This window comes from Prionailurus bengalensis, chromosome E2, assembly GCF_016509475.1.
Source record: "Prionailurus bengalensis isolate Pbe53 chromosome E2, Fcat_Pben_1.1_paternal_pri, whole genome shotgun sequence".
Taxonomy (NCBI): domain Eukaryota; kingdom Metazoa; phylum Chordata; class Mammalia; order Carnivora; family Felidae; genus Prionailurus; species Prionailurus bengalensis.
In genome coordinates this window covers 2,139,447-2,160,576 of record NC_057352.1, presented here as the reverse complement: position 1 = coordinate 2,160,576, position 21,130 = coordinate 2,139,447, and the positions used below count along the sequence as shown (strand labels likewise).

Here is a 21,130-nt window from a genome sequence, read left to right as displayed (position 1 = left end):
CAGAAGATCTGGCAGTGCTTGGCCCACCACTAAAGCTGGTGAGAGCTCAGAGCAGCTGTCTCATGTGAGAGCCCTGTCCCCCCCCCCGCCCCCACCGGTGGCACTCAGCCAGGTTCACTAACTTATGCATGTGCCAGGCCTCCATAGGTATTTGAACGTGAGACCTCCCAGGAAGACAAATAATGCACGTGTGCTTCGTGAAGGAACGTTTGAGCATCCTTTCCAGATGAGCTCAGCCCCCTTCTTTTCTCCTAGGTCTGTGCTCTGGTCTCATCTCTCCCCTCTTGCTCTGCTCCTTGGGTGTCCTCTGTGGTCCAGGAGCTTTTCCAGAGAGAGACCATGGCCAACCTGACAGCAGTAACTGCCTTCCTCCTCCGGGGCTTCTCGGCTGTCCCTGAGTTACAGCTGCTCAGCACGGCCACCTTCCTCCTCATTTACCTGGCCACTGTTCTGGGAAACATCACCATTATGGCGGCCGTGACACACGATGCCCGCCTGCACACGCCCATGTACTTCTTCCTCAAACACCTCTCCTTGGTGGATATCTGCTCTGTGTCCACCACCTTGCCCCGGGCCCTGGTGGCCACCATGCTGGGCTCGAGGGAGATTTCCTTGTGTGCATGTGCATCCCAGCTCTTTGCCTTTGTCTGCCTTGGGTCCACGGAGTGTTTTCTCATCACCTCCATGGCTTTTGATCGATGTCTGGCCATCTACAAGCCCCTAGTTTACACAGCAATCATGAGCCCACAGACCTGTGTCTCCCTGGTGGCAGTGGCCTGGGGCAGCGGGCTCCTTTTCTCTGCCTTCCACACAGCCAACACCTTCTCCCTGCCTTTTTGTGGCCCCAACGTGATTGAGCACTTCTTCTGCGACATCCCCCCACTTATGCGCCTGGCCTGTGCCAACGCGGATGCCCACGAGGCGGCAGGGTCCACAGCCAGTGGCTGCATCATCATGAGCTGCTTTGCCCTCACTGTTCTGTCCTATGTCCGCATTGTGGCCACCGTGTTTCAGATCCATTCCACGGCTGGCCGCTGGAAGGCCTTCTCCACGTGCTCTTCCCACATGGCCACCGTTCTCCTGTTTTACGGCACCGGTAGCTCTGCCTACATGCAGCCCGCCGCCAGCTACTCCCCGATGCAAGGGCGCATAGCTGCTGTCTTCTACTCTGTCCTCACACCCACCCTGAACCCACTAATCTACAGCCTGAGGAACAAGGACATGAAGGGAGCCCTGAAGAAGCTTTATCTTCAGGGACCCTTTTAGAACTTGGTAGGTGGACATGGGAGGGACACAGAAACCCTCCCAGAATTTTCCTCCTGGTCATGGTCCAGGTATTAGTGCCTCCGAAGACCACCCGGAACACACCTGTAGCCAAAAATTTGGCAGCAAAGTTGGATGACATTGAGCCCTTCCACGGTCCTAGTGGATGTCCAGGTAAGATGACATTGAGCCGTGCTGGGGCCCTAGTGGATGTCCAGATAAGGTGGAGACATGTCCAACATGCATCTAATTTAGGAAAATGCTACCATATGTACACAGGGAAAGACAGAGCTAGAGGGAGTGAATAAATAGTGGGGATCATTCCATCCAAGAGCCCCTTCAATGACCCTTTGCCCTGGAGTGCGAGTCCAGTAGGAAACCATCCTCTCAGTTCCCATGGCCCTTCCACAAGAGGACACAGCATGGCCGACTCAATGTGAGTCTAATGTCTAATGGCAGACATTCTTCATCTAGTATCTGTCCTAAATGCAAGCCAATGACTTCATCAGAAGAAGCAACGATTCCAGAAGGAAAACAGACCATATTGGACTTGCAGGGATACACTGTGTAGTCTTCATGTGACTCCTTCTAGGGGAATGTCGAAGGAATTTTTGTCTTCCTACCATGTTTACCTAGTAGCATTGCATGAGTTGGATTTTTTGCTCAGTTGCTTTAGCAGAAAACGAGTTAACGGTGGCTTCAAAACCACAGAAGCCCTCATTCTCATTCATGTAAACACCTGTGCTTGAGTGTGATCCTGGTGTCTGTGTGCCACAAAGTCATCCTGAGACCAGATTTCTCCTATCTCATTGCTCTGTATCCCTCAAGTCCTCTGATCCATGCAGCTTTAAAAAAAAAAATTAACGTTTATTTATTTTTGAGAGACAGACAGAGACAGATCATGAGAGGGGGAAGGGCAGAGAGAAAGGGAGACACAGATTCTGAGGTGGGCTCCAGGCTCTGAGCTGTCAGCACAGAGCCTGATGCAGGGCTCAAACCCATAAGCTGTGAGATCATGACCTGAGCCGAAGTGGGGTGCTTAACTGACTGAACCCTCTCTATGACTTCAAAAACATTACTTGTTGAGACATTTTGGGGGGGAGGTTTTAGGAGAAGTTTGCTGTGCTACTAACATATCCTTGAGGATTAAGAGTCCTCTTCTACTTGGGAATACCAGCCTCTTGATCAAATGCATAAGCCCTGGGAGAGACATAAGTTGTCCAAAAAGAGAAAAGGGGCATGTGATGAGCCAGTTAGATTACATAAATTTTTGGTGATCACGTGGGTGTGGCAGACACACCCTTAGGTGATCACCAATGAATCACATCCTCCTTATATAATTCCCTTACCTGAATGTGGAAGAAACTTGTGATGTATTTTTAGCCAAAAGAATATGGCAACGGTGATGGAATGTCATTCCCATAATCACTTGAGATCTACTCAGTGAGACAGAAAACATCCAGTCACTTGGGTATCCCAGGTTTGGGGTAGCAGGCTCTCTATAATTCTGTAGGTCTCAGCTCCAATGCCACCTCCTCAGAAGGGTCTTCCTTAACTCTCCCATCCAAATTAGGTCACCTCCAGGTCACTCTCAACCCCCTCCTTTTGTTTTATTATCTATGTTGCATTTATCACCCTTCTGAACTACTTACTCAGTTTGTTTGGCCACAAATCCCCATCCCCTCCCTCCAAATATAACCTCCAGGAGGGCAGAGCTCTGTTCTGTTCAATGCTGTGTGTACTGTCTGGCACACACTAGGTGTTCAATATGTGTTTCTCCAAACAAACAAACGTGAAGCAGAACAACAAAAAACCAAAAAGCCAGAGCTGCACTGGTGTTATCTGGAGTCAGGGGGCTGGGACCCCTGAGCCCTTAATGGTTTCTAGTCCCCTCTCCACAGTTATTTATGCCACACCTGCATGGCATCATGGGGCTCCACAAACCCAGTAGGGACAACCCTTTCCCTAGTCAGATTAACTAGTGCAGTTGAATCCAGACCACTACCAATTGGAGGATAGTCCATCATTTCACACTCCACCAAGAAAGAAAAAGGCACCGCCAATCAAACTTTGACACTTTGCCAATAAAACACATCTTGGTTTCCAATATTAAAATGTGCTGCTCAGCCTTCAGATCACAGCCCAAATATCACTTCCTGAGCACCCCTGCTGGCGAAGCTGGGTCATTTTCCTTCTATACTCTCAGAACTCTCCTTTCTCCAAAACATGCATTTCAGTGTCAGTGAATTGTTTAGCTATTTGTTTACAAATCTATTTCCCCATGAGAATTAAAGCTGAATGAAGGTAGAGATTACATTTGTTTGCTTTGTGTTATCCAATGGCGTGATGGAAAACCCGCTCTCTGAAAAAAATTGTAGCATTTGCTAATTTCCATGGTGTAAATAACCTCACCACAGCTGATGTCAAACTATGAATCTATAGGGTAACAACTGGTTTGTAACATTTTCGAATGTTAGTAATTAACCCTTGTGAGATGTGCTAGCATGCTCCAGCACCAAACACGGTGTCAGTGAAGAACAGAAACTCAATAAACAATTGGTTCGTGAATGAATACGTTCATGTTAAATCACATTGCACGAATACGTAGCAAGTCCTTGAAACTTAACACACCTACATGCAGTCTCTATTTTTCCTCCTTCCCCAGTTTTCCTGCTCCTTCCCCAGTGTTCACCCCATTTAGTGCACTGCCATCCATCCATCCCCAGGGCAGAAATCTAGCAGGTTACTGATTTCCCTCTTACCCCCACCTCTCCCCATCACACTCCACATCCACTGTGTCCCTCCCATGCATTTAACACCGGGCCTTGACCAGCATCCTAACCCAGCACACACCATCTCTGCCTAGACTATCCCACGGGCCTCCTCCCTGATCTCTCTGCCTTCACTATTACCTTCCCAAACTCCCCTCCACCCAGAAAACATGGATTCCTGTTTAGAATATGAATCACATCGTGCTATCCCTGTTGCAGCCCTTCACTGCCCTAGGCTCTCCATGTGCGGAACCCCATCCACCTCTCCAGTTTCCTTCCCTGCGCCCTCCCCTGCATCTTTTATCCCAAGCTATGCTGGTGTTATCTCAGTTCTTCAAACACGTCAATCCTTTCCCTGCCTCAGGGCCTTTGCACTCGCTCTTTCCTCAGTTCAGAAAACCTTTCCCTACATTGGGGCATTGCTGCTGCTTCATATTTGTCATCTCTTTCAAAAGACCTTTCTAAACCACCTCTGAGTAGCACGGCCCTTCCCATCCCTTATCATACTTGGTTCTGAGACAAGGGGAGTTTACTCCTCGGAGGACGCAGCCGCCACGCCACAACGAAGTGCGCCTGTGCGCAAGACTCGGGACTACATTTCCCAGAGTGTTCCGCGCGGGGGGGGGGGGGGGAGCCTGGCGCACTTCCGCTTCCAAAGGGGTCAGGCGGTGCGGCGGGGTTGGAGCAGCGCAGGTGCTGAGCCTGTGGCTGTGCGTGTCCGCGTGTGGTGCGCGTGGCGGGTGAGCGAGTGCAGGTCTTTGTGAGCGCACGCGCGTGAGGGCGGATCACAGGTGGGCGGGCGAGTCCCTTTGTGTGCGCGCGCGAGGGCAGATCACAGGTGTGCGTATGAGTGCAGGTGTGTGTGTGTGTGTGTGCATGTGCGCGTGAGGCCGGAACACAGGCGGGTGTGCGAATGCAGGTGTGTGTGTGCGCGCGTGCATGTGCGTGCGCGCGTGAGTGCAGATCACAGGCAGGCGGGTGAGTGCGTGCGCGTGTGTGTGCACGCGCGTCAGGGTGGATCACGGGCGTGCGAGTGCAGGTGGGTGTGTGTGTGAGAGAGAGAGCACGCGTGAGGGCAGATCACGGGCGGGCGAGTGCAGGTGTGTGTGTGCGCGCATGAATGCGGATCACAAGCGGGCATGTGAGCGCGTGCACAGCGAGGGTAGAGTGTGGTTTGTCACGTACAGGTTTGCCATGGCTGAGTTGGGGGTTCGTGCGGTGGGGACGTAGTCCTGAGCGATTCTGTGTGGGAGGGACGCACCCCTGCCTGTCGGATGTTCGCGTGGACAGGGCTGACACATACCTGCCTGCGGAAGTGGTGTGTGTGTGTGTGTGTGTGTGTGTGATCGTGCACAAGTGCACGGGGGTCTCTAAACCTGTGGTCACACCCATGTGAGTCCATGCTCATCGCCCTTGTGTCTGAAGTTCTGGGGGCGCTTGTGGAGTTCTACTCGTGGGTGGTGCATGGGACGGACCTTCCATTCCCGTGGGGAACACAGGCCAGGGACAGCCGTAAAACAACGCTGTCACTCATGAGTGCTCTGAAGAAACCACCAGAGGGCACAGGGCACAGCGACTTAGGGCTGGGCCACTGGAGCAGTTAGAGACCCCCTCCAGGAGGGCCGTCTGGGCTCAGCCCTGAGGGATGATCATATGCTGGAGGAGAAGCTGGAGGAAGAAGGTTCTAGGCAGGGGGAAGGGCAAGGACAGAGGCCCTGCGGCAGGAACGAGGTCGGGATGCTGGAGGAACGGGAGGACCACCACTGGCCAACACAGGTTAGGAGGCCAGACCAAAGCCAAGAGGCGGAGGACGCACTGCACTTAGTGAGAGGCCACAGCGGATAGGTGGCCAAGGGTGTGGCTACAGGTGAAGAACCCAGGGCCAGTAACACCATCTGTATTCACTAGCTCATGGTATGCCTGCCACGTCCTACAGGTACATCCCATTCCTATCCCCATTTCCCAGACAAGGACACTGAGTCTCAGAGAGAGGTCATATAGCTAGTGGGTCACAGATGGGATTCAAACCCAGAACCCTGGTTCCACACTTCGAGTGCTCAGCTTGGATCAGGCTGCAGGGAACAGTGGCCATTTACCCATTCCTCCAACCCCAGAAAGGGAGGTGGCCCTTCTGGGTCCCAGAGGAGGGGCTGGCAGCATGGCCCACCAGGGCCCCGTCACTCACCGCTCTTTCCTTCTCCACCAGGAGAGGGTCTCTGAAGAGCAGGGCATGGTTCTGGGCTTGTGACTGCGATGCCCCTGGTAAGCCGGTCGATGTTCTGGGCTTATGACTGCAAGGCCCCCGGTAAGCCGGCTGTCTCTGGTCTTCCCTGGAAGGGTCCCTGGGATCTGAAAGACAGGACGTGGCTGTGAGTTGGACACAGAGCACACCCGGCCCAGGCAGCAGTGTGCCAGTGGGTGCGATCCATTAGCGGATATCCACGGGCCTCCTGTGTGCCGGGCGTTCTCGGGCACTGGGATGCAATTCTGATGCAGGCTAACGAGGCCCCTGCTTGCATGGAGACCAGGAATGACGGAGACATTAAAGAAACCCGCAGGCGTGGTCATTCAGCTGGTCACAAGTGCTGTGCAGAAAGTAAGGCCGCGGTGGATCAAGCAGAGTCTGAGGGCAACATTCATACTAGCAACACGAGGCCAGTGTTGGGGGACAGCCTTAGCTGGGCTGAGTAGGGGCACCCTCTTTGGCTGCAGGGTCTTCCCGTGTGCCACAGTGCCCACCCTCCCTGTTTGTTGGTCCCCAGCAACTGAATCCCAGGTGCCTAGTGTAAGTTGACCCCAGTAAATCTTTGTCACACTGAGTGCATTGCAGTTTCCTGTAGAGCCCCATAGGAAGGCCAGGTTCCACGAGTCTGTGAGCTCTTCTGGCTCTTGGACCGCCACGTGCAGCCTCAGCCATGCTGTGAGGAGTCCTGAACTTTTCTCTTTTGACTCCCCTCCCAACCCCAGACTCCCTTTCCCCGTGACCATGTGAAGGGCTAGTCATTCCAGGAGCTGATTGCTCTCCAGGATGCGGTGGTAGACTTCTCCCAGGAGGGGCGGGGGCAGCTGAGTCCTGGCCAGAGACCCTGTACTGGGACATCATGCTGGAGAACTACAGGAACCTGGTCTCACTGGGTAAGGGCAGTGATGTTTCAGTGACCTCAGACCCCACCTCACCGCATAGAAGCCAGGGGGCATCGGGAATGTCAGCACTGTGTTGGGATGGGGTTCAGCCACTCAGTGCCTCTGTTCATGGTCTTTCCACCCTGTTTCTCCTGAAGTGCCCACCTCTCTGGATGAACTTAATGGAAAAGCTAAGGGTGACTGAGGCTTCTGGCATGGCTGGATCTAGGAGCTCAAGTGTTACTTTCTGGTCTTAGTTTTCTCGGTCCTCCATAGGCTCCCACTGTCTGTTTCTCAGTTATGTTTTCTCCTCTCTTAGCTCCACTACCAGGCTGGCCCCTTCCACTTCTGGCAGCAGTAGGCTTTAATGACGCTCAGTGGTCCCAGCAGGGTGGGCGCCTCTCTTTCCCAGAAGTTCTAGCAGAAGCTGCAGACCTGAGTGCCATCAGACCATGTCTGTTTTCTCTCTTTTTTTTTAAATGTTTATTTATTTATTTTGAAAGAGTATGAGCTGGGAGGGTCAGAGAGAGCCAGGGGAAGAGAGAATCCCAAGCAGGCTCCACACTGTCAGCACAGAGCCTGACACGGGGCTCAATCTCATGAACCGTGAGATCGTGACCTGAGCTGCAACCAACAGTCGGAGGCTTAACTGACTGAGCCACCCAGGCACCCCTGTTTTCTTTCTGAAGCCAATGGCTGAGGCCAAGAGATCGGGCTTTGTAATTGGCCGCACTTGGGTTACCCAGTACTGGTAGCCGACACCTGCTGAGCACTTGTGTGCCGGTGTGTGAGGGGAAGGGAAGAGGACAGGCTAGATGGGGCTGGCAGGGTCAACAAGGGCCCAATAGTCAGAGTCCCCTTGAGGGGTGCCCGCAGAGAACACACTGTGGACATCTCAGCTCGGTCTAAAGCCCTGTTTCTGTCTCTGGCTCTCTTTGTCCCTGTGGTAGGGCTGACGGCCCCTATGTCAGTTCCTCAAACTTGTTTCTACCACACCCTGATGAAAGGTGCATTTTACTCCCCAGCTCACTGCACATACTATGTCCGCATCTGATACGACTGAAACGAAAATTTCACAAAATGATACTTACCCTTATTATACACGACAGGCTGTTGTTCCATTCTGTTTCATTTTTTAAAACTTCACGTCACAGCCCACTACAGCAGTGGTCAAACCGGGAGAAGTTCTGCCCTGAGGTGGAGTGTAGCGGTGTCTGAAGATAGTTTTGGTTGTCACAGCTGAGAGGGTGCCCTCGGCGCCTCGTGGAAGTGGCCGGGGATGATGCTTCACATCCTACGATGCCCAGGACGGTCCCCACACAGAGAACTACGTGACCCAAGATGCCAGCAGTGCCAGAGTTGGAAATGTGACTCAGCAAAGAACAGCAGCTGCCTGAAACCACGTGTTCATGTGATCCAGCACCGCTGAGACCCGGCTGCGAGGTAGTGTGGGCTCACTGCAGCCCACGCGGACTCCTGAGACCCCCAGATCCTGGCCCGCCCTTTCCAAGTTCTCCTTTTCCCGGACGACACGTTCCGTTCCTCTGTGGGTCAGCCCTGCTTTACCATATTATAATCTGTGCACGCTTCCCCTGTTCCCAGCCTGGACCCTGACGTCCAGCCTCACCGGAGAGCCGCTGCCTCAGAGTTCTCCAAAGACACAGAACCAATAAGCTGTGTGTGTGGAGTGATTTATTTTACGAAATGTCTCATGCATTTCTGGGGCTGCCCAGCAGGCTGGAAACTCAGGCAGGGGCTGATGCTGCAGTCTTCAAGCAGAATTTCCTCTCGAAGAAGCCTCAGCTTTTACTCTTAAGGTCTTCAACTGATTGGATGAGGCCCACTGACATTATCATGGATGATTTCCTCTACCTAAAGTGATTGTAAGTGCTAGCTACATCTATAAACTAGCTTCCTAGCAACACTTGGATTCATATTTGACTGAAATCACTCAGGACCGACAAATAAGACTAACCATCACAACTGGTAATGGAGCAGCCACCTTGGTTTCAGTGTCTTGTCTCACATCTTACAGGCGTTTGCAGTTTTGAAAACTTTCTTTCAGACCGGGACACCGGGCCTGACAACAGGGACACCTTCAAAGAAGAACGTCTCTGGAAAGTCCCCAAAACAAAGGACCTGGGGACCTGAACTTCATAAAGACCTGCAGAGAGGACAGCCTCCCCAAGAGGCCGGTCCTGGTGACATCTCTCAGCATCTTCACAGAGAAGAAAGGCTGTGGATGTCCTGAATGTGGGAGAGCCTTCAGCTCCAAGCCCTTCCTCACATAACACGGAAGATCCACACTGAGGAGAGACCCCATGCATGCAGCCAGAGGGCAGGCCTTATTCACCATCAGAGAGTTCATGCTGGCGAGAAACCCCATCACTGTTATGAGTGTGGGGAGGCCTTTAGTGACCAGTCATCACTCTCCAGCCAACACGGAGGATCCACACTGGGGAGAGACCCCACGCATGCAGCCAAAGGGCAGGCCTTACTCACCATCAGAGAGTTCACGCTGGCGAGAAACCCTATCACTGTAATGAGTGTGGGGAGGTCTTTAGTGACCAGGCACTCTCCAGCCAACACGGAGGATCCACACTGGGAGAGACCTTACAGATGCAGTGAATGTGGAAAGGCCTTTAGCTGGGTCTCATCCCTTAATCTCCATCAGAGAACTCATACAGGCGAGGACCCCTACAAGTACCCTGACTGTGGGAAACCGTTCTGGTAAAGGTCCTTCCTCACTAAGCACCAGAAAACCCATCTGTAGGAAAACCTACAAATGCAGTAATTGTGAAAAGACTTTCAGCTCAGCAACTCCCTCAGCCTCCGCCAGAGAACTCACACTGGGGAGAACCCCTACATGTGTGAGCAGTGCAGGGACACTGGAGGGAGAGCCCCTACACATGAGCAGTGCGGGGACACCTTCAGTACTGCTCCTCCCTGACCAAGCACCAGCACACCCACAGCATCAAGACACCCAAGAGTGTAAGGAGTGTCTGAGAGCCTTTATCCATGTTTCACCCCTTAAAGTACATCAGAGGACCCATACCAGAGAGAAACCCTGCACGTACAGTGAGGGTGAGGAAACACCTCTGTGGCAACTAACTTCCAGCAGTTCTTACTAAGACCACCCACACGAAACTTCAGAGCTTGTTCATCGTATCACATATTAGTCTTGGGGAAATGCCTCGGGGTTCCCAAGACCACACCCCCCCCCGGTTTGGTGACTCAGTAAGAGGACTCAACTCAGCACATAATCATACTCGTGGCTAAGAGTTACCATAGCAAAGGGATACAAAGTAAAACCAGCAAAGGGAGAAGGTGCATGGGATGAAGTCCACAGGGAACCAGGCACAGGCTTCCAGAAGTCCTCTCACAGAACACATGTATTTCCTCTAGCAAGTTGTAACAACACTGCTCCCCCATCTCCTTCTCCAGCATTTAAGCTATTTCCTGACCTCAAGCCCATTGCTCATGCTGTTCCCTCTGCCCAGAACCCTCTCTTCCCCAGTGTTCCATGGCTGATTTCTCATAAGTCCACCTCTTCAGAAAGCTTTCTTCAGACCACCTGGTCTAAAACTAGCCCTCCCAACTGGCACTCCCTCTGCCTTCTTACCTTGTTTTCTTTTTCCTTGTAGCACACACCACCTTGTTTTGCTTATTACCTTTCTCCGCATTGTGCACTAAAGTTTGAGAAATACTGGTTTTCGGGATCAACTTGAAAGCCCATATGCCTGTGGGGGCCAAGCACGTCACACAAATGCACGAATGCCTTTAGGTCAAGATCACCTCCTGATCTGCCACAGGCCCCATTAACATGTTCTCACAAAATTCCTGGTCCCTGTTTTTTCAACCCTTGGCTTCAGCCTTTGTTTTCGAAACGTTAAGTTCTGACAGAATCTCCTGGAGGGCTTGTTAAAAGACAGTGTGCTGGGCTCCGCTCCCAGAATTTCTGATTCTGTAGATCTGGGATGGAGCCTCAGAATATTCACTCCTAACATGTTCCTAAGCGTACTGGTTTCCTGTGACTGCTTTCAAAAATGGCCACAAACTTGGTGGCTTAAAACAACAGAAATTTCTTCTCACAGAGTTCTGGAGGTCAGAAACCCAAAATCAGTATCACTGGGTCCAAATCAAGATGTCAGCAAGGATATAATCTGGAGGCTTTCAGTGATGATCCTCTGTTGCCTCCTCAGCTTCTGGTGTTCCTTGGCTTGTGGCTGAATCATTCCAGTCTTCAAATCTTATGTGCACTCATGTGCATGTGTGTGCATGTGTGTGTCTGAAATCTCATTCTGCCTCCTTATAAGGATATATTAATGGCATTTAAGGCCCACCCAGGTAATCCCTCCATCTCAAAATCCTTAATCAGATCTGAAAAGCCACCTTCTCCAAATAAGGTAACATTTACAGGTTCCAGGGATTAGGAACTGGTCTCTTTGGGGGCCATCACTTGTCTGCTATACCAGGTAATGGGGTACTGCTGGTCCAGGGACCACACATCGAGAAACACTGCCTTAAACCCATGGGCTTGGTAACAGCACGGCTTGGGAGTCACACAGCCTGACTTTGACTTAGTTATGACACCACCAGTTTCTAGCTGGCCCTCTTGAGCAAGTGACTGCCTCTTCCAACCTATTCAACTCTGTGTCCCTACCTGGTCAAGGCATGAGGGTTAGAAACTAGCAGAGGATCTGACCCCTAGTGAGTCAGATGCCCAAAATGGGGCCTACGGAGCAGACATGGCCTGCAAATGTTCTCTGTTCCTGAGTGGGTTTTTTAAAATTAGCTGTCCCCATTAAAATATTGGGAGATGTGACATACAAATTGAGCATTCCAGCTCAATTTTGATTTCTTGAGAAATCAAAAGATTCTGTAACAGGAGGTTCTTTGTTTAGGGTTATCCCCCTTCCTCCTCATGACATTGCCCATCCTGCCCCCTGGCTCCCTTACGTGCACCTCATGGAGGTTCTTTGCCGCTCAGGTTGCTTCTTCTCTTTATTCCAAGCCTATCTTTTTACCTGAGAGGCTGAAGTGGGTGAGGTGCCAGGCAGTGGGTCCTGTACTTCCTTCCTCCTCCAAGATCCCACCTGTAGGAGACCTAATTATGGCCTGGGCGCCAGCACTGAACTCAGAGCTTCCCAACTGCAAGCGTCAGGGGGAGGAGAGATTCGAAGCCGAGGTGGGGGCACGGTTGACCCCACTGAGGTGGCATTCGTAAGTCTCTGTGTGGGTGCACACACGCACACACACCTACCCTTACTGCTAGGCATCTCTGAATTTCCTGGGGAGAGAGTCCCAGGCTCTTATCAAGAGCATCTCTGGCCCCCAACTGCTTCTGGAAGTCTGGGGTTTGGTTGGCTTGAAGGCATGCAATGGGGGCAACACCAAAGTGACCCCATTCCTGGGATGCTGGCTTTCCTTTTTTATATGAGAACTATAACAGAGAAAAGAAAAACCCTACACAAGGAAACCCACAACTGCAACAGTATTATAGGAATGGCTGAGGAAAACCTGTGACCTGATGAGAAGAAAAGTATAAAACCCTCATCAATATATGAGTTTGAATACATGAAAGGACATGAAACAATGTTAATTCTTTCTGATTTATTTATAAGTTTACTAGTTACCAAAAGGCTGTTTTTAATTGATAAACATAAGTGTTCATCTGGAAGAATAACAATTATATATTTTTCATATAAAATACATATAAATACACTTTAAGGCACAGTAATAGAAAACTCAACTATAAGGCTATAAAGAAGAGTACAGATCTAAGATACAATAGGGCAAGAAGCAAATGAAACAAAGTAGATGGTCCAGATACTAGATTCCACACTATACAACAATATGACTATGAATCATTTACTGATAACTGATGTTGAGGCAATTTACAACGCGTAATTTTGATCTTCTCTTCATGCAATATACCAAAGGGAATTCAAGAGTAGTTAAAGGAGACTTAAAGTGAGGGGTGCCTGGGTGGCTCAGTCGGTTAAGTGGGCAACTCTTAATTTTGGCTCAGGTCATGATCTCAGTTCATGAGTTCGAGCGCCACACTGGGCTCTGCGCTGACAGCATGGAGCCTGCTTGGGATTCTCTCTCTTTCCCTCTCTGCTTCTCCCCTGCTCGAATAAACTTTCTCTCTCAAAATAAGTAAATAAACATTGAAATAAAATAAAATTATGAGGGGTGCCCAGGTGGCTCAGTTGCTTGAGTGTCTGACGTAAGCTCAGGTCATGATCTGGTCTGTGGGTTCAAGTCCCACGTTGGGCTCTGTGCTGACAGCTCAGAGCCTGGGGCCTTCTTTGGATTTTGTCTGTCCCTCTCTCTCTGCTCCTCCCCTGCTCATGCGGTCTCTGTCTCTCAAAAATAAATAAACATTAAAAAAAACCTAAATAAATGCAATAAAAATTGGATGCCCTTTCCCCTATTAAATTAACAAAGTGAAAAATGCTGTTAATACATAATGCCAACAAGGATGTGTGGGACAAACACATTACAGGCAGCAGCGCAAACTGGTGTAATGTTTTCAAAGGAGCTTGGATGCATCAAGAACCTTTAAATGATCATAGCCCTCCTGACCCAGTGATTCCCCTTTGGCAAAACCTATCTGAAGGAAAGAATCCTAAGTTTGGGAAAACATTTCAAGCACCAAAATGCTCATTGCGGTATCATTTGCAATTATGAAAAATCAGAACTAAGTCAAACATGCAGACAACACAAGGAAGGCCCCACATAGAAAGCTCTGGTGTGGCTATTAATGAGGTGATAACAGACAAGGGGGTGAAAAAGCAGGGTGTGGGTGTAGGACTGGGTGGAAATAAGATCCGCTATTGCATGCATGGAGTGAGCATAGCTCTATGAAAACTTTAAACACCTTACAATAGGTAATACAGTCACATGGGTAGAAACGGCAGAGGTACTGTGAAAACCAGACCTTTCCCCACTGCTCTCCAGGGGCAACCATTTTCATGAATCTAGTTATCATTTTTAAATTATAAGAAAAAGGTGTTCATGGTGCTTGGCGGGGGCTGCGCAGAGGGAGGAGAACTCTACCTTTCTAAGAAATACAAATTGTCTTTTTTTAAAATGTTTATTTATTTTTGAGAGAGAGAGCAAGCAGGGGAGAGGCAGTGAGAGAGGGACAGAGGATCCAAAGCAGGCTCTGCGCTGACAGCAGCGAGCCCAGTGCGGGGCTTCAACTCAGGAATCATGAGATATGACCTGAGCCAGAATCAGACGCTCTACCAACAGGGCCCACCCAGGTACCCCAAAATACAAATTGTCTTTAATGAGCCAAGTATTACTTTAAAATGGAAAACATTAACCCTTCAGAAGTGCACACTTCAAAAAAAGAAAAGTGAGTTCAGGCAAATCAATAAGAAAATGCATGAAGATCCAACAGCTAAGTAGGTACAGAGCCTCAAATGTTCACAAAGAAATTTAAAAAAAAACATACGGGGAAAAATTCGTTAGTAAGCAAAGACTCACTACTTTGGCTTATCAAATAGGCAGACTTTTTTGTTGGTGTGTTTTAAATGAGTTATCCACCAGCTACTGGGAAAGCTGTTCAAATGCTTATTTACACCAGGTGCGGCAAAGACATTCCCTTGCACATACAAACTTTGCTCAGTTGGCCTTGTCTGCCTGGAGTGAAAGATTCTCCCAGTGCAGTGGACACAGAGCATAAGTGATAAGCAGCACCTGTCAGTGACTCAGGAGGGAGGACGGTTGTCACTTATTTCCCACCCATGGACCTCCTGGCCTCCCTCTGCTACAAATGGCTTTGCCCCTCCAGACACAAATTCATCAGGATCTTTCCCCAGAGCCACAGAAATGTTCGTCACATCTCATCTAGTAATATCACTTCTTTGAAATCTAAGAAAACTATAAATACAATGCTTTATGTTCTCTGAATCAAACCTTTATATAATTAGCCATTTTTTGAAAATGTGATTATGAAATGCGAACTTCAGATTTGCAACATGTTCTGAGAAACCTTCACCCAAAGATAAACTTCTTTGTATAGAGAATCGTTTTACTAAACGATAAAATGTGTTTCAATGTTTAAATCTGGTTTACGATTCTGTAGTTTGCTGTCACTAAGAAAACCTTAAAAAGTAAGTGAAAACTACATGAAAACAAAGCATTATGTAACAGCAGCTACTGGTAGCTGAGTATCTACTATTCACCAGACACCATTGGGCTCTTTTACACAGATGAGCCCCAGGCCTTTGGACAGTTCCAGGGGGGAGCCCTGTTACCCCATTTCCTAAGGAAACAAATTTAATCAGTCAGCTTCCTAGAAGGGGCAAGATTTGGTGTGGGTCAGCCTGGCTCCAAAGCCCACACTCTCTCCTCTGCCAAGAGCTCTTCTACCTGTGAACAGGACTACATTACTGGGCTTGTACTTGTTGAGATTCTGGGACTCAGGAAATTGATTAGCCTTGTTTTCCAACATTTTCTTTAATATGCTTCATATTATTTGTTTAATGAGGAAAGTAAACCTAATAAAACTATGTTAAGGGGCACCTGGCTGGCATAGTTGGAGGAGCATATGATTCTTGATCTCGGGTTGTGAGTTAGAGCCAAATATTGGGTGTAGAGATAACTTAAATAAATAACTTAAAAAAAAAAAAACAACTATGTCAAGAGGTGCCTGGGTGGCTCAGTCGGTTGTGTCCGGCTTTTGATTTCAGCTCAGGTCATGATCTCATGGTTCGTGGGATCAAGCCCACTCAGGCTCTGCAGAGACAGCATGGAGCCTGCCTGGAATTCTCTCTGCCCCTCCCCTGGTCAAGCTACTTTGCCTGTGACTCTTTCCAGCTCTGACCTCACTCCTATTATTAGATGGGTTCATAGTGAAAATTCTTCAAGGAGAAAAGGGGTGTGGAAGAGAGTAGTTCCCTAGAGATAAAAATCACAACTTTCAGACCTTGCTGGGATGAGGCCAGGAATGTTTCTAAAACCTTCAAGATACACATACCTTTTGGCCCAAAAATTCCTCTGCTGGGAACTCCCTCTTAGGAAATATGACTATATGCAAAGACAATAGAGCAGACTGATAAGGGATATGCTAAGGTCCAAGAGATAGCAGGGAAGTGTAACTATAGCAGTAATGTGCACACAGAGACAGATTACAAGCAACCCCAGTTTACAACCTTAGAAGGCTAGTGAAGTAAATCAGGATACATCTACGTAACCAAGTACGAGGCAGTCCTAAAAAACAAAAGTTAGGAGCATACTTATGGGTATGGGAAGATGTTCATGGTATATTAGAATAAAGATTACAACTTCAAAACAGTGCTGATATGATTCTACTTCATAAAAATATTTTAATGTAAAAATCTATATAGATCTATGCATAGGAAAAAATATCTGGACAATTTTCTATCCCTTTTAGCAGCAAGTAAATCTGGGAGAGAGAGATACAGGTATTCAAAGAAAAACATGTTATTTTATAATCTTCAAGGAATAAGGGCGCCTGGGTGGCTCAGTTAAGCGTCTGATTTCAGCTCAGGTCATGATCTCACAGTCTGTGAGTTCGAGCCCTGCATCGGGCTCTGTGCTGACAGCTCAGAGCCTGGAGCCTGCTTCAGATTCTGTGTCTCCCTCTCTCTCTGCCCCCCCCCCCCCCGCTTATGCTCTGTATCTCTGTCTCAAAAATAAATAAAAACATTAAAAAAATTTTATAATCTTCAAGGAATATGCATTATGTGCATAATCACAAAAAATGCTTAAAACATGAGTGTTTCAAAATTTAAAAAATTAGCCCAAATAAAAGAGCAGTGCCCTGTCAGATGTCAGGAACTGCATGGGAAAAGCAGGGAAGCAGGAAAGCATTATCCTCGGAAGCCCACAAGGACAGCAGCAAGCTGAAAGCCAAAATAACAGGCTGAGATACGCACCATCTCAGTGAGCTCGAGTTTGTAAAATATGGAAGCTGTGGCTTGTACATATTCTGTGTGTTCCAAATAGTTCAGGGGTGACAGGCAGGGTGAGCGATGCCATGCTGTCACCGCTGCCAGTGTGGGTACGAAAAAAGCATCAGAACAGACTTAGTCAAGTTGTGCTCCCTGACTTTCTCTAGTGAAGGCTCCTCAAGAAGCATGAAGCCCTGGCCCAGGGTTCTCAACAAATGGCCCACTCTGAGACCCCTCAAGAGTCTCCACTGCCTCTTAATTCAAGGGTCTAAAGACTAGGCTGCAGTGATGAAGGAGGAATGCAGAGAAAATCTAGAAGAGGTAATGAAGAAGGAACTAAACAGCTGGCCTCTGTATAACCCAGAGGTGGTGAACGCTTTGAAACCTCACTGTGACTGGTGCAGTGGCCTGGAGAATGACTTGAAAAGGCTAGGCCTCTGGGAAAAGCCAACACCGTGTGCCTCCTGACAGAATATAATACAGCGTACAAACCACCCCCCACCATGATGTATTCTAGCCAAAGAAGTTGAAGATGAATCTAAGTCTCGGATACTTAGAGCTAACTTAGAGAGGAAGGAGCTTAAGGAAACCATGGGAAGCAGACACATTCAGAAGGGGGGATATCCCACAGGATAACAGGCAGTTTCTTCCAGTATTATTTGCATAATCACACAAAGCTTTAACAGAAAAACAGTGCTAGAATGATGGCCCCTGGGGCTGGGGAAAGGGAGAAATGGGGAGTTACTGCTTAATGGGCATAGAGTTTTAGTTTTGCAAGATGATAAAGTCCTGGGGATCTATTGAACATAATGTGACCGTAATTAACACTACTGAACTGCACACTTAAAAAATGTTTGAGATGGCAGTATCCAACTCTTGATCTCAGGGCTGTTAGTTCAAGCCCCACACTGGAGCTGTAGAGATTACTTAAAAAAAAAATTTTTTTAATGTTTATCTATTTTTCAGAGAGAGACAGAATGCAAGCAGGGGAAGGGCAGAAAAAGAGGGAGACACAGAATCGGAAGCAGGCTCCAGGCCCTAAGCTGTCAGCACAGAGCCCGACACAGGGCTTGAACTCGCAGACTGTGAGATCATGACCTGAGCAAAAATCAGACGCTCAACCAAGTGAACCACCCAGGTGCTCCTATAGAGATTACTTTTAAAAAAATTTACTACAATTTAAAATAAAAATGTTTTAAAATAAAAGTGCTTCCAAATTAAAAATTAAACCAGGTGTGCCTGGGTGGCTCAAGTCAGTTAAGCATCACAATTTGTGAGTCTGAACCCCACATCAGGCTCCATGCTGACGGTGCAAAGCCTGCTTGGGATTCTCTTTCTTTCCTTCTCTCTCTGCCCCTTCCATGCTTGCTCTCTCTCTGTCTCAAAAATAAATAAGTAAACTTAAATTAAAATTAAAATTAAACCAGAATATAACAGTAGTACCAAAGCTATCAGATATATTAGGAATTGGGTGGGGAGGGGAGGAAGGTATATCTCTATCCCAAGGATCACATAAAGCATTAAAACATAAGAGGAGGGGTGCCTGGGTGGCTCAGCCAGTTGGGCATCCAGCTCTTGATCTTGGCTCAGGTCAAGATCTCACGGGTTCATGAGTTCAAGCTCTGCATTGGGCTACGCAATGTCAGTGCGGAGCCTGCTTGGGATTCTGTCTCCCTCCCCTGCCCATGTGCTCTCTCCCTCTCTCAGAATAAATAAATTTTTAAAAATAATAATAATATAAATTTTTTTAACTTAAAAAAAATAAACTTAAGCAAAATTAAAAAGAGGAGACTGCTGTAGATTAAGACTCGAGATCAGACAACCAAATGCAATTTGTGGACCATGTTTGGATCTGATTCAAATAGGACAACTGTAAAAAGACATCTTAGCAACAACCAGGGAAATCTGATTATGGCCTGGGTAAAACCCTTTGTTTGAGGTGACTTAATATTTTCCTTTTAAAGTAGTATATTAAAGTTTCAAAAAACAGGGATGAGACAATTGAAAGAAATGTATTAAGTGAATCACAATCCTGATATAATGCAGATTTTGCAAAAATGGTGAAGGGAGAAGTGAAATGACTGAGATTGATAAGAGCCTGAATAAACTGATAGCCTTGGGGAAAGAAGCAGATTTCACAGGACAGGAGAGAGAAGCCATCAAGAAGTTACATCAGGGTTTACTTGGAAGTGAAGGGAGAGAGATTAAGGAGGGTATAACAAGTTAGAAGTGTTCAGAAAAGAATAGGAGCTTGTTGAAAAGGTCGAGGAGCCAACATGACAGGGTTGGAAGCTGGCCAATGCCATACAGCCAAAGCTGAAAGAATCTGAACAAATGAATACCAATAGTACTAAATTACAACCCATAAGATAAAGTAAATATCCATGAATCCATACTGCTATAAAAAAAATTACTGAGTAAATAAATAGGGAAGGCAACTCTTCCTCACAGGAGAATTCTAATTACTACGTGTAGAAGGAAGGAGAGAAATAAAAATTCACCATTGCTATTGCAGTGACAGTAGAGTAATAATGCACAGAGTAACAATGGCTGTAGGCAAGATCCGCTTGCTAGATGCTAAACTTTAGTGACTTAAAGTTTGAGGAGAAGCTGGATACAGATGGCCCCGGACTTATGATGGCTCAACTTATGACTGTCTGATTTTACAATGGTGCAAAAGCAACATGCATTCGCTTGAAACCATACTTCAGATTTTGAATTTGGATCTTTTCCCAGGCAATCGTATGTGGTACAATACTCACTTATGATACTGTGCAGTGACAGCAAGCCCCAGCTCCCTGTCAGCCTCGCAACCAGAGTAAACCACCAGCACACAAACATTATGTACCCATGCAGTCATTCCGGTTTTCACTTTCAGTACGGTATTCAGTAAACAACATGAGATATTCAACACTTAATCATAAAATAGGCTTCAGATTAGATAATTTTGCCCAGCAGTAGGCTAACATAAGTTTTCTGAGCACATTTAAGGTGGGCTATGCTAAGCTATGATGTTCAGTAGATTAGGCACATTAAATTAATTTTTGGCTTACGATATTTTCAATGTATGCCAGGTTTTATCAGGAGAAAATCTCATTGTAAGTCAAGGAAGATCTGTGCTTGCATGGTCTCAAAGTTTCTCCAGTGAGAAATTTATTAACTACAAAGGGAAATCAATAGCAACTTTACAATAGAAAAACTCAGCGCACGCCATTTTAAATCAAGGCATCAAGGCTAATTACCATCACCATGACGAACGAGATGCATCGACATCGTTTCCCCTTATGGTAGTGGTGACAAGATCATTAATCAGTTTATGGTGTGTTGAAGAGGGGACTGTGATTAGAAAATAGGGCCAGCCCATGAGGTCTGTTTCATCAAGAACTTTGGAAATGAAGAAGGGGGGGTGTGCAGCTAACGCTCATTTGGCTCATCAAGTTCTGATGAGTCCTGTTTGTTTTTAATTTCATGACCTTGGAGCCGCCTATTGTAAACCAGCCTCAAAATGGCTGGAAGAGAAAAAGCTGGGCAGCGAGTAACAACAGCAACAACCCCCCCTCCAGGCAAGGAGTCAGGTTCTGGGACTCCAGGTCCAGCTGGTTACCATGTGTCTTTGTATTTGACCAGCAGGCAAGGCAGTGATGGAGAGCCTTTATCATTATAGCAATATGGTATTAAAGAGATTTTTAGTGCAATTCAGGGCTCATACCTTTAAAAGGAAGTGTGTTCTGCATTGCATTAGGATTTTAGGTGAAGTTGGCATGCTACCAGTGCCAGAGCCCAAGAAAGCTCTCAAACAAGATTTGTTTAAAGGGGGAAGAAGGGAAATAAGAAAGCACAACCCCTTAGACAACTATAGGAAACTACCAAAAAACTCTACTTGATCAGTAATGGTTTTATGATCTATAAGAAGAATTACAAGGAAGTGTTTAGCAAAAATATACTTTCACAAGTTAGCATCTCAAAAAGTCATCATCTAATCCTAAATCCTGAGAGAAATGGCTATCAAAACTTCACCCTAAGAAAGCTTTCTGAACCTCT

General features: G+C 47.5%; 1 protein-coding gene across 1 annotated transcript in view; it reads right to left on the bottom strand.

The window, feature by feature from the left end:
* Nucleotides 1–4,067: 4,067 nt before the first annotated feature.
* The window catches only part of ZIM2 (zinc finger imprinted 2), a 40,791-nt gene continuing 23,728 nt past the window's right edge, over nt 4,068–21,130 (bottom strand). The window contains exon 6 of the mRNA XM_043600098.1: nt 4,068–6,383. Coding sequence (XP_043456033.1) covers nt 6,127–6,383 — 257 coding nt within the window. The 3' untranslated portion in view covers nt 4,068–6,126. The remainder of the gene's footprint in view (nt 6,384–21,130) is intronic.